The following is a 13,088-nucleotide window of genomic DNA, read 5'->3' as shown; positions in this document are numbered from 1 at the left end:
TTGCAACTTTTTGCTTAACATTATTGATCTAGAAATTAGTCTTTTTTATTTTTTCCTAATTTTACATCAAAACATTTCTTTGTTTAAATAAATTTTTTTTAAGTCCTAAAACTTTATTTACAGGTGAAATTAGATTTAGAATTCCAGGATTGTTTATGGAATCCCACATTGTTAAGTGCTTGCACACACTAAAATACATACCCACTGGTGCTTGGAGTTGAGGCTTATTTATAAAATGTTGTGTGACGGGATATTAAAATTAAACAATGCATCCCTGCGGACCCCTTAACACAGAGTTCATTATTCATCTTAAATGTAAAATTTATTTTCCCTAAATCCATAAACTGATCCAGATTTGACCGTGGACAGCATATCAGGCAGCAGTGTATGTTTGTTTATGTCCTTTTTAATGTACAAAAATTGACAGCTGTCCACCAATGTAAATAAATCAGACTTGCAAAACCCACAGTACATGTCACGTAGCATATCTCATAAATGTAATCGTTCAGCCATACAGTGCTCCATTTAGCACTTAACTTAAGAAGCCCATATATGCTAACACTCAAAAATAAAACATTTTTACACTCACTCGCTCACAAATTTGTTCTAGGGAGTCTTTAATAAAAGAGTAAATAAACCTTCCTCAGAACGACACAAACTAAATTTTCTCATAGTCCTCACCTGTAGCAGCAGTAAAACAAAAACCTGGGTAGCATGATGTTATCAACACCAACGTTTTTGTAAACGTAGTTTGCATTAGATGGACATCTTTGATCACTGTGCTGTGCCTTGCACAGGAGCATAGTGTTTTAAGGCGCTATGTCAAGTTATGAGAATTTAAACATTTAAAAATTTGTTTTGAGACTCCAGAGTTCTGTTCCATTTGTTGAGCTGTGTTTAACTTTTTTAATGGAATATAATTTACGGTCTGAGCAGCCCCTAATCATACACTCTTCCACAGAGGTCTATGCACTCTTGCTAGCCGAGTGGATAATTGCTCATACTAAAGGGACAGTGTGCTGTTTGTGCATGGTGTGTATTACAGGGACGAAATGTGCACAGACTTTACACTCACCATTTAGCCTTTTTGCAAACTAATCATATAGCTAAATAATCATTTAGTCATCATGGTATCAGAGATGATGATAAACATTAGCCGTACTTTCTTTGTATGTGTTTTGAGTCTCTGCAGCCTTTGCTTAGCAGGTGTCCGTTTATAAGTGGAAATGTAAAGAAAAATGAGAGTGAAAAAAAGAATCGCAGCTTCTTGTGAAGACTGCGAATAAACAGCAGAAGGAGAAAGGGAAGGACATCAATATAAAAAGTCATATGAAAGAGATACAATTCCATTTTTTTTATATATTTTCATGACGGTTCCGTTAACAGGGAAATGCTTATCTGCATTCTTCCAGCAATGCAAGCGGAAACCCATTCTGAAATACTTCTACATTGTTTCCTGCAGCCGAATTCTGCACATACAGTGACACAACAAAATTAATTGTTTTAACTGAGTTGTGAGGTTACAGTATGAATTCAATGTGTTGAGAAAGAAACACTCAAAATAACACAAAGATATTTTTTTTTTACAATACATCTTTTCAATGCAATGTTAATATAAAAATATAAAACATGTTATGTGTACTTATGGCTTGTGAGGCTACATCCACTCTAATACATTTTCATTTAAAAACTCCTCTTTTTCTCTATGTTTTGGCCTTCCATCATCACTGAGACGTTTTTGAAAACAGAGCTTTTCGAAAATGATCTCCCAAGTGGATACATTTGAAAATGCTGTCTTCGCATTGTAGTGTGGACAGGGGAAATAGAGATATCTAAAAACAATGATGTATTTGTTGTAATGTGAATCAGGCATGTGATCCATTAAACCCAAAACAATCAAGATGGTGACTCATGTTGTGATGGAGTTATTGTGCCTCATATTCACTTTGATAGCTTTGTGAAAGATAAATGTTACTTTGTACAACCTTCACATTGCATTTCTTCAAAGGCGACAGGAAGTTTACTCAGAATTGCTGTCCGGTAACAACATGAGGACAATTGCGTTGCAGACTGTACAGGGAATGGCGATTTTCCGCACGTGCAGTGAGAGGATTTAAGAGTTTTATATGTTTCAGTGTGGAAAATTCTTGAAAATGCCAGTGTGGATGGAGAGTAATTCGAAAACGAAAGCGCCACGTTTAAATGTATTAAAATTAATATGGACATAACCTGAGACTTAATTTGAGATGGATCTCATTAAATAAACGATTGTGGCAATGTTAATCCCATGGCTAGGACACCAAATACAGGCCAAATTGATGCAGTTCAGGTTGCAGACAGTACACACAAAAGTTACCAAAGTTACCTTCAAGAATGAATAAGGCTAGAGTAAATGATTCGGTTAGAATTGAATGGAAAACATGAGAGTTGCGCTCCGTGGCACAGCAGAAATTTGAGCAGCCTCCAGAGTTGTGACTGGGTGCTGCTCACAGACACTGAGGGGATGGTGTGTGTACATTAAAAGAAAATAATTGTTTCGTATTTTGGACCATGTTGTCCGCCAGGTGTGCGACCCCCTTTACATGCATCACAATAGTTCTGAGTTGAAATTTCCACTGAGTGGCTCTAAAAGTGGGTTAAATTTTCTCCCAATCAGGTCAAAAAGATTTTTAAAGTTTATGCTCTATCGAGTTTTGAGTCAACAACCCACCTCCCTACCCTAAACCTAACCAATAGTGTAATAAGAAGCAAATGGGATTTGGAAAACACAATTGCTTAAGCAAACGTGTCATTTTGTCACTTTAGACTCTTGTTGACTCACGTGTTCTTCAAGACTTGTATCCTGGACTTTTGCATTGTGGATTGCAACGTTGTTAAATTCCTTGTGATTTTCATCCCTAATGGTGAGTTAGAAAATTAGGACAAACTTGGTGTCTCTAAAGACAGGGTTTGTACAGGTGCTGGAAATCCTTGAAAATGCTTGAATTTTAATGTGGTGTTTTCAAGGTTTGAAAAGTGCTTGGATTTTGGATAAAGTGCTTGAAACCTCTTGAAATTGTAATTGCATTGCTTTCATAATAATTCGCTATCTTACTGAATGGGCCTAATTGCTTTTGCCTTTCGCATAAAATAAGGACGACTCCGCTTGAGCCTCACTTGCCACTCTGAGTCTGCGTGTGTGGCTTTTGTGTGATCTGCTGGTCTTTTTTGATGTGTGGCCTCTGATGGAACAGAGTGGGAGATGACAACGTGCCGGGACTCGGAGGTTGACGCTTCAATGAGCGTTGGCTTGGCTCCAAGTCATGGTTGAAACGAGGACCAAATCCTCAAGTAGCCTGTAAAGTCTGTAAAAAGGATGTGCAGCTTTTCATCATGGAGAGTCTGTGCTTTTGAGCCATGTAAAAGTTAGGCCATAGGGAATTTTCGATTAGACCAACGTTACTTTTGTTTAAGCTAGCTGGCAAATTCGCAGGCTAAATTATAGTCTTTTTTCGGGAGGTATGTAAACACAATTTTTTGCCAGACAATACATTAAGTGAGTAAATGCCATTAATTGAATGTTGATTAACTGAATTTAATGAAGCAAATTATCAAGTTAACCTAGCGCCAAAAAACTTTAACAAGTTTTTTTAAGTTAACATTATCTCCATGCATCAACATTAGTAATCGCGCATGTAAATCATTTTGCAATTTGCAGTCGCTGTTCAGCTTTCCTGCTTCCATTAGTTCATGCACAGAGTTTGTGCCTGTTTCATCTGATTCCTGCTCCAGTAAAGCTGTCTGTAACTGCAGTCCATGTGTTAGGCATACCTCGTCTTGTTCTCACTGTTACCCTTGGTTGTCATTTTTGTCACTTTTGTAATTCCGTAGTTTTCACTTTTGTCCCTTGTTTAGCTCCACAGTCTCCCTGTTAGCGTTCGTGTTCTCCGTTCATTGTTTTCACCTGCCCTCGTTAATTTGCCATTGGTTTCTGTTTATCCCCTTGTTATCTTGATTGAGTTCTGTTTGTTCATTGGCCCCTTTGTCCTTTGTCCATGTATTTAAACCCTGTCTGTTTGTTCAGTCGCTGTCTATCATTGAATGATGTCATGCCTGGTTTGTGTTCCCTGCCCGAGTTCTCAGTTTTGTTTTCATCGTGTGTTCAGTGTTATGTTCATTTCCCCATTGAGGGTTTTCCTTTGTGTTTATTGATTGTCTAAGTTAATAAAAGTAAGTTTGCATTTAGATCCGCTCTCCTCGTCTGCCTCCATTCGTAACAGAACGATAGACCGCCAAATATGGATCTAGCAGCTTTCTTTACGGAACTGGCCCAGGCGGATCTGACCTACCGCGAGTACTCCCACTTTTTTTCCACTGTTGCCATCCACACCGGCTTTGACGACACATCCCTGAAGACCATCTACCGGATCGGGCTACCAAAACACCGGCAGAGGGAATTGCTGGACTCCGGAGACCTCACGTGGAAGGAGTATGTGAGTCTAGTCTTGAAAGAACTCGCTGCCAGGGACCCACCTCTCTCGATCCCGGTTCTGGGCTTTCAGTGCCTGCCACGGCCAACGAGCCAGCCTTGCCATCCTCGTCAGTCCCAAAGCCAGCATTGCCAGCTTCGTCCGCCCGGAGGAGGAGGAGAAGAGGAAAGGCTTCTGCTCCCCAGTCTCCGCCTGCCACGGTCAGCGAGCCAGAGCCCACGCCTGCCACGGTCAGCGAGCCAGAGCCCACGCCGGCCACGGTCAGCGAGCCAGAGCCCACGCCTCCCACAGTCAGCGAGCCAGAGCCCACGCCTGCCACGGTCAGCGAGCCGTTAGCCCCCGATGTCAGTGAGCCAGCGCCTGTAGCCTCCGATGTCAGTGAGCCAGCGCCTGTAGCCTCCGATGTCAGTGAGCCAGCGCCTGTAGCCTCGACCGTCCCTGAGCCAGCGCCTGCAGCGTCGACCGTCCCTGAGCCAGTGCCTGTAGCCATGACCGTCCCTGAGCCAGCGCCAGCAGCCATGACCGTCCAAGAGCCAGCGCCAGTAGCCATGACCGTCCCAGAGCCTGCGCCAGCAGCCATGACCGTCCAAAAGCCAGCGCCAGTAGCCATGACCGTCCAAGAGCCAGTACCCCTCGAGCCTCCCAGGGCTCCTCGTTCCGAGCTTTCCACAGCTCCGCCTCCCGAGCTTTCCAGAGCTCCACCTCCCGAGCTTTCCAGAGCTCCGCCCTCCGAGCTTCCCATAGCTCCACCTCTCGAGCCTTCCAAGGCTCCGCCCCTCCAGCCTCTCGAGCCTTCTATGGCCCTTCTCCCCGAGCCTCCTATGGCTCCGCCTCCCGAGCCTCCTACGGCTCCACCTCCAGAGCCTCCTTCGGCTCCGCCTCCCGAGCCTCCTACGGCTCGGCTCCCAGAGACTCCAGAGCCTTCTAGGGCTCCACCTCTCGAGCATCCTACAGCTCCGCCTCCTGAGCCTCCTACGGCTCCGCCTCCCGAGCCTCCTTCGGCCCCGCTCCCGAGCCTCCTATGGCTCTGCTCCCAGAGCCTCCCGAGCCTCCTATGGCTCTGCTCCCAGAGCCTCCCGAGCCTCCTACGGATCCGCCTCCAGAGCCTCCTACGGCTCCATCTCCCGAGCCTCCTACGGCTCTGCTCCCAGAGTCTCCAGAGCTTTCTAGGGCTCCACCTCTCGAGCCTCCTACGGCTCCGCCTCCCAAGCCTCCGCCTCCCAAGCCTCCTTCGGCCCCGCCTCCCGAGCCTCCTATGGCTCTGCTCCCGGAGCCTCCTACGGCTCCGCCTCCCGAGCCTCCTACGGCTCCACCTCCCGGGCCCTCTAGGACTCCGCCCCTCAAGTCTCTCGAGCCCCTCCAGCCTTCCAGGGCTCCACCCCTCAAGCCTCTCGAGCCTTCTATGGCCCTTCTCCCCGAGCCTCCTATGGCTCCGCCTCCCGAGCCTCCTACGGCTCCACCTCCAGAGCCTCCTACGGCTCCACCTCCCGAGCCTCCTACGGCTCTGCTCCCAGAGACTTCCGAGCTTTCTGGGGCTCCGCCTCTCGAGCCTCCTTCGGCTCCGCCTCCTGAGCCTCCTACGGCTCGGCTCCCAGAGACTCCAGAGCCTTCTAGGGCTCCACCTCTCGAGCATCCTACGGCTCCGCCTCCTGAGCCTCCTACGGCTCCGCCTCCCGAGCCTCCTACGGCTCCGCCTCCTGAGCCTCCTACGGCTCCACCTCCCGGGCCCTCTAGGACTCCGCCTCTCAAGTCTCTCGAGCCTCCCAGGGCTCCACCCCTCAAGTCTCTTGAGCCTTCCTGGGCTCCGCTTCCCGAGCCTCCTACGGCTCCGCCTCCAGAGCCTTCCAGGCCTCCGCCTCTAGAGCCTCCTATGGTGCCACCTCCATCGGCCCCGCCGCCAGAGCCTTCCAGGTCTTCGCCTCTAGGGCCTCCTCCCAGGCTCCCTGACCCTGTTCCTGACTTGTGGCCTCCTCCCAGGCCTCCTGACCCGGCCCCTGTGCTGTGGCCTCCTCCCAGGGCCCCTGACCCTGTTCCTGACCTGTGGCCTCCTCCCAGGCCTCCTGACCCTTTTCCTGACCTGTGGCCTCCTCCCAGGCCTCCTGACCCGGCCCCTGTCCTGTGGCCTCCTCCTGACCCGGCCCCTATCCTGTGGCCTCCTCCCAGGCCCCCTGACCCAGTCCCTGTCCTGTGGCCTCCTCCCAGGCCTCCTGACCCCATTCCCGTCCTGTGGCCTCCTCCCAGGCCTCCTGACCCCGTTCCCGTCCTGTGGCCTCCTCCCAGGCCTACTGAACCTGCCCCTGTCCGGTGGCCTCCTCCCAGGGCCCCTGACCCTGCCCCTGTCCGGTGGCCTCCTCCCAGGGCCCCTGACCCTGTTCCTGACCTGTGGCCTCCTCCCAGGCCTCCTGACCCAGTCCCTGTCCTGTGGCCTCCTCCCAGGCTTCCGGAACCTGTTCCCATCCTGTGGTCTCTTCCCAGGCCCCTGACCCTGTTCCAGTCCTGTGGCCTCTTCCCAGGCCCCCTGACCCGGTCCCTGTCCTGTGGCCTCTTCCCAGGCCCCCTGACCCAGTCCCTGTCCTGTGGCCTCTTCCCAGGCCCCCTGACCCAGTCCCTGTCCAGTGGCCTCTTCCCAGGTCCCCCAGACCTGTCCTTGCCCTGTGGCCAGCTCCCAGACCACCTGAACCTGTCCTTGCCTTGTGGCCAGCTCCCAGACCACCTGAACCTGTCCTTGCCCTGTGGCCAGCTCCCAGGCCTCCTGAACCTATCCTTGCCCTGTGGCCAGCTCCCAGACCTCCTGAACCTCTCCTTGCCCTGTGGCCAGCTCCCAGACCACCTGAACCTGTCCTTGCCCCGTGGCCAGCTCCCAGGCCTCCTGAACCGATCCCTGCCCTGTGGCCATCTCCCAGGCCTCCTGAACTGGCCCCTGCCCTTTGGCCAGCTCCCAGGCCTCCTGAACCTATCCTCGCCCTGTGGCCAGCTCCCAGACCACCTGAACCTGTCCTTGCCCTTTGTGTCCCCCAGGAATTCCTGCCTGCCCTCTGTGCCCCCTTGGACTTCCTGCCTGCCCTCTGTGCCACCTTGGACTTCCTGCCTGCCCTTTGTGCCCCCTTGGACTTCCTGCCTGCCCTCTGTGCCCCCTTGGACTTCCTGCCCACCCATTGTGCCCCCCTTGAACTTCCTGCCTGCTCTCTGTGCCCCCTTGGACTTCCTGCCTGCTCTCGTGCCAGTTATTGTTTGTTACACAGCAGGTGTACTGCCTAAACCTTACCTTTTGGAATCCTCTTTCCTTGGTTTACTTAATGGTTTCATTGTGGCCTGATATTTTTTCATCTTATCATCATACAATTTATGCTGAAAAACGCAATATGGAAATAACCTGTTTTATACAACCACTAGAGCATTTAAGACGGAAAAAGTAATGTGAAAATAAATAATAATAATAATAAAAACTATGTCTTGAAATGCAGTAACCATGGTTTAAACTAAATAATGGATGCCAGCCAATTTAATTATTGTCATTAACGGGCACCCGAAGAGTAACGGCTATGACTCGATTACAACCTCAGGAAATTTTTTTAATGGTCACTTTTTCCTGAATTATGTAAATCCCAAAAATGTCATACTTCTCACTAGTTGAAATAAAGCTAGTTTTATAGATTCATAGCAAAACAAATATCATCACTCACATTTACTCATATACTGTCCAATGTCGTCCTCCTCTCGACCGAACAGCGCGAGGAGACTAGATAACCCAAACGCTAGGTCAAATAGTCTGTGCACTTTGTGTCAACCAAGGAACCCAAACGCTGGGTCAATTTGAGCCATTACTGAGAATATAACCCAGCAAAATAGGTTAAAATAATTAACCCAGCGAATGGGTAGAAAAAATAACCTAGCATTTTTTAGAGTGTTCTCATATATGCATTTGGTACAGGCAAGGGTTGGCATGATTGTTGCAGACATCTGTAAAAAATCTAATTCAGAATTTAAAATTCTGATTTAATGTGACAAAGAAGTATGTATATGTAAACATGTAATTTACCACAGCTGTAAGATGCTGAAAAAGCTTGAATATACACCTTGAAAATGCTTGAAAAGTGCTTGAATTTGACTTTAGAAAAGGTGTAAGAACCCTGTAAAGAGCAAAAGACAAAAAAATAAAGGGAATGATGAGAGGAGTTGAGGCACGAGGAAAGGAAAAATGTGAGTGAGATCTGAGAGGGAAGAGGAAAAAATGCAAAAGTAGGTCTTCAAAGTGAAGCTGGCGAGATGGGGATAGATTATGCTGTTTGATTCATGCTGTTCAGATAAATGGGCATTGATTGCTCAGACTGTAACATGGCTCCAGCTCCAACTTATCCTTATTAATGAATGACTTTGGTTGGGGTAATGAGAGAGGGTTTGTGTTGTGTAGAGACACAGGGTTTTTCAGGGTAAGAAATGTAAGTTAATGGCATGCTTTTTATAACATTCAACCCAGGCTACTGCATATCATGAAATGTTTTTAAGACACAATGTCAAGTTAAAACAAGGCCAGATGCTTATATAAGATTTAAATATGCATCTTGTGACCCCTACATTGCGTTTTGTTCTATTGCACTGCATCTAGGAGTTTTTGACCATGGTAAAGCATTTTATAATTAGTTGTACTAAATCAACATGTTAAATTGACAGCCCTAGTTTTAAGTTTTGAAAATATATTTTAGAATCAGAACGCAGCTTATATTCAGAATAGCACTCACTCATTTATTTATTGTGTCCTACATAGAAAGAACTTTGAAAGGGAAACAGCTTTGAGACACAGTTAGAAGCTATTGACACATTTTATTCATGGACTGTTAACAAATGGACACTTTTTCACATATCTGCCATATGACAGCTACCTTCGATGTAGCTATGAAGCAAATGCAAGGTTTGCAAGCAACAGGTTTAGAGCAAATAATTTTATGCACCTACACTTTTGAAAGAATCAAATTCCTGTGCTGTCTGGCTCAATATTGTGTAAAGATTTAATAGGAAACCTGCATTGCACTCATAGTCTGTCTCCTGCATTGCATTCATAGTCAGTGGCGGAGCTAGGGGGTGGCTGTGGCCACCATGGACCGAAGCCTGGCCACCCCATTGGCCACCCCACTCGCATTTGCTGTTTTTGTCATTTATTTGGTTATTTTTTGGCACAATTTAGATCTTTAGAGGTGAAATAATCTCTGTACAAATGTACAAACTTAACCTGCGCGCTCCAAGGTTGCCGCAGCTCTCCATCCCGAATGTCATTGTATCCACTCCCCCACACCCCCACAGTCTGACGATATGAAAATGCTGCCCAAACATTTCTGTGCCACCACAGACTGATGAATTGCCCTTGCCTGGCCACCCCTTTGAAAAACTCCTGGCTCCGCCCCTGTTCATAGTCTGTCTATATTAACTGCTTGTGCAGAAATTGAGATAATTCTAGAGGGTTTAGGGCACAGATGCAAGAAGCCAAACCCTTGGTTTTAAGTGTAAGGCTATTGTCAATAAGGATTTCCTTAACTCGGGTTGCTTGTTACGACTACATATATTTTAATTGTATTTTATTTTATTGTCTTTGCAACACATTGATTTTCCCTAAAAAGTATATGAACAAGCTTTGCAATGCTAAAGTATTCACTTAATGTTTTATTTTTTATTTTTTTTCAGCTGGCTATTCTGACTGAACTCACCCATTCTCATGGCAATGAGAGGGCCGGCCTTTCAAACCCCACCCATCCAGGAACAGGGAGTATTTATCACAGTGAGAACTTCCAGTTAAAGCTTTCTCCTCCGCCATTGGTGGAAGAGTAGAAGACTCTGCCCATTGTTACAAGTCTTAATAAAGCACTACCATGTCTGCACAGAAATGCTTTCCCATGTTGTCATTTTGACTTACAACCAACTAGCAATGTGATAAATGGTGTCTCTTATGTTGATCAGAGTGTGAGAGGTTTGTAGGGTGGGAAAGGAGGAAATTGGAAACTTGTGATTTCAACTGAAAGGTAGAACTTGAATTAAACAAACTAAAAATTGATTTTCAGCACAACAATCATGAGGTCACTGTCAAAATTGAACAGTCTTTTTCTGTCTGGTAGCTCTCTCCTTTTGTCTGTGGTGTGGTCTCTTTTTAATTGCTCTCCACAGTGCTTACAGCAATCAGAAACAGGTGTTAACAGGAATTATAGTGCTCAGGTGTGTGCATGCTTACCGCTTTCTCTCTCTCCGGACGAACGCTCAACCACGCCCACGCTGCCACACAGAGTTATTGTCCTTAGCAGTGGCAGGACATCGCTTGGTTTCCATTTCTGCAACATCACGCTGGGTAGCCCCATCCGCTGTGAACTCTCATTGGTCCAAAATTCTTCTCATAACAATACATTAAAGTCTGCATTTTACTGGCTGGTTCAAAACAAACTTTATTTTGGCCCTTTAACCTCCTGAGACCCAAGTGTGACTGTTGTGTGGATTTTCCATTTCCCTTTTTGATTTGTAACAAGTTACACCTAATAAACAAGCAAAAAAGACTATTAAATAATTCCAAGCTATAGAAAGTCGATTTTATTTTTCATAAATGTTTTTTCCAGGTGTGTTAGTTATTCATGTTTTTGATCCTAACCCTGGGCAGCATCAGCCAATCAACCATGTTAAACTAAAACATGACATTATAAATTCTGAATCTATGTACTGATTACCCATGTCCTATGTCTGCCAGAAATGTTGAGAGGTTCAAACATCATCTGCAGCCTGAATCTGAAGTTTTGGTCAGATTTAAGGAGTGAATGCATTTAGCTGCATAGGGAGCTATATGATTCTCCCTTGCTCCCTATTCAGTGAATGACTTAACCTCCAGTGTGCTGTCTGTTTGCACTGGTATCAGATAAGTTCAAAATGCAACTTATTTTCATCCTAACTCCATATAAAGCCTCTGATTCTTAATGTGAAAATGCACTGTGAATATAGGAATAAATATAATAATCTTAATGAATAGAATAGTACTGTACAGTGATAAAAAATAAAATATCATAAAATATTACATTTTAAAATTAAAGTATATAAAAATTAAGCGAAATTACCCCAGATATTAGGCTTGGGATTGATGCCATTTTCACACATTGATAATCGGAAGATTTTCCCGATAATTATCGATACAAATATTGTGAAATATGTATATATATATTTTTTTATATTATTTATAAAAAAATGTCAGATATAAATAGGGCTGCTGGTTGTACAGTAGTCTTTGTCTCTTCAGACATACTGTATTTCTCAACACAACTTTGTTAAAGTGTGAGCTGCAGGGTAAATCAAAAGGGGTTGCACACCGGACATCTCTGGCGGATGAAATGGCTCTTTCTAAATTTCAAAACAATTATTTATTTTCTACTAAGTTACGTACAAACCTCCAATGCTCCGCATCAACATTTTGAAGTGCCATGGAGCGCAACTCGCATAGTTCTCCATTAAATTCTTCCCAAATCATTATCAAAGGACAAAGATTATTTACCATCACTGCCATCACTGGATGATCTATTGTTAACGTATCTTTCATAGAGCCTATTTTCAGTTACAAGTATGTTGTTTTGTGATTTGCCAGCTTGAATGAAAGACATATTAAAGACTACTGTACATACTGTACAATTGCTTAATAAATGTCGCCATTTCTCATCATTCATTTTGCACAGTTTCGCTAACCTGCTGCAAACTCTTCAACGTCACCTTCTTCATTCTTAAAGAAGTACAAAAACCTTCACAAATTTGGACTGCCATCTCCTGCACTGCTTCAGCTCATCCTATCTGTGTGTGTATATGTGTGTGTGTGTGTGTGTGTGTGTGTGTGTGTGTGTGTGTGCGTGTGCGTGTGCATGTGCGTGTGTGTGTGTGACAGAGAGAGAGATGCATGTTATATCGCCCACTTGTGGTCTCCCAACGCCAGACTGTTAAACAGAGGCCAACTGAGACAATTGGAAAGCATGCAATTTGGGCTTCCATTTTAAATATCAATGCCTCAAAAATATATCGATAAAATATCATGCTCATCAATAAGATATATCGATATTTTAAGACATCCCTAACAGATATCTTAATGTTGAAAGTTATTTAAAATAGACTTTTTTAAAAGCTGCATATCAAGAGATGCTACTCTTTACTCCCACACAGATTTCAATTAAATAACTTAGAGGTTTCCTACCAGAGGCACTTTTGTTTGCTCTGTGAACGTAGGAGGGCTTCTTGGAAATTGACACCATACTGTTGTGTCTCGTGACTCCGTGCGGCAGAAGTTTAACCCTTAAATGTGTCTTGTGAACGATATTCAGTCGGTTTAAATTCACTTAAATTATGCGTTGCATATATCAAAGCCAAAATACAATGTCCACACATGTATTGCAGGGTCACATGAGGTTAAAGCAAGTCAGGTCACTCGGCAACCATGTACATAACATCTACAGATGTGGTGTATTTTTATCAAGTTAAGTATACATTAATCAGGTGTAATCAATGTAAACATTGTTGATTTGTACCACAGTTATGTCTGATGGGCAAACATGCAGTTTACTGTGTGTGTGTAAAGGCCTGTGGACGTGATGGAATGTGTGCTCAACATATGTGTGA

At 45.1% G+C, this 13,088-nt stretch overlaps 1 protein-coding gene across 3 annotated transcripts in view; it reads left to right on the top strand.

Moving 5' to 3' along the window:
• Positions 1-10,482, top strand: part of vps8 (VPS8 subunit of CORVET complex) — a 178,543-nt gene extending 168,061 nt beyond the window's left edge. Inside the window, exon 45 of one of the 3 annotated variants that reach the window (XM_052126503.1) lies at positions 10,146-10,482. In XM_052126503.1, coding sequence (XP_051982463.1) covers positions 10,146-10,289 — 144 coding nt within the window. In that variant the 3' untranslated portion in view covers positions 10,290-10,482. The remainder of the gene's footprint in view (positions 1-10,145) is intronic. The other 2 variants (XM_052126502.1, XM_052126505.1) reach the window with 2 other exon arrangements.
• The last annotated feature ends 2,606 nt before the right edge of the window (positions 10,483-13,088 follow it).

Source organism: Xyrauchen texanus, chromosome 5, assembly GCF_025860055.1.
Source record: "Xyrauchen texanus isolate HMW12.3.18 chromosome 5, RBS_HiC_50CHRs, whole genome shotgun sequence".
In the NCBI taxonomy this organism is placed as follows: Eukaryota; Metazoa; Chordata; class Actinopteri; order Cypriniformes; family Catostomidae; genus Xyrauchen; species Xyrauchen texanus.
The sequence above is the reverse complement of the archived record's forward strand: the minus strand, read 5'-3'. Positions and strand labels throughout refer to the sequence as shown.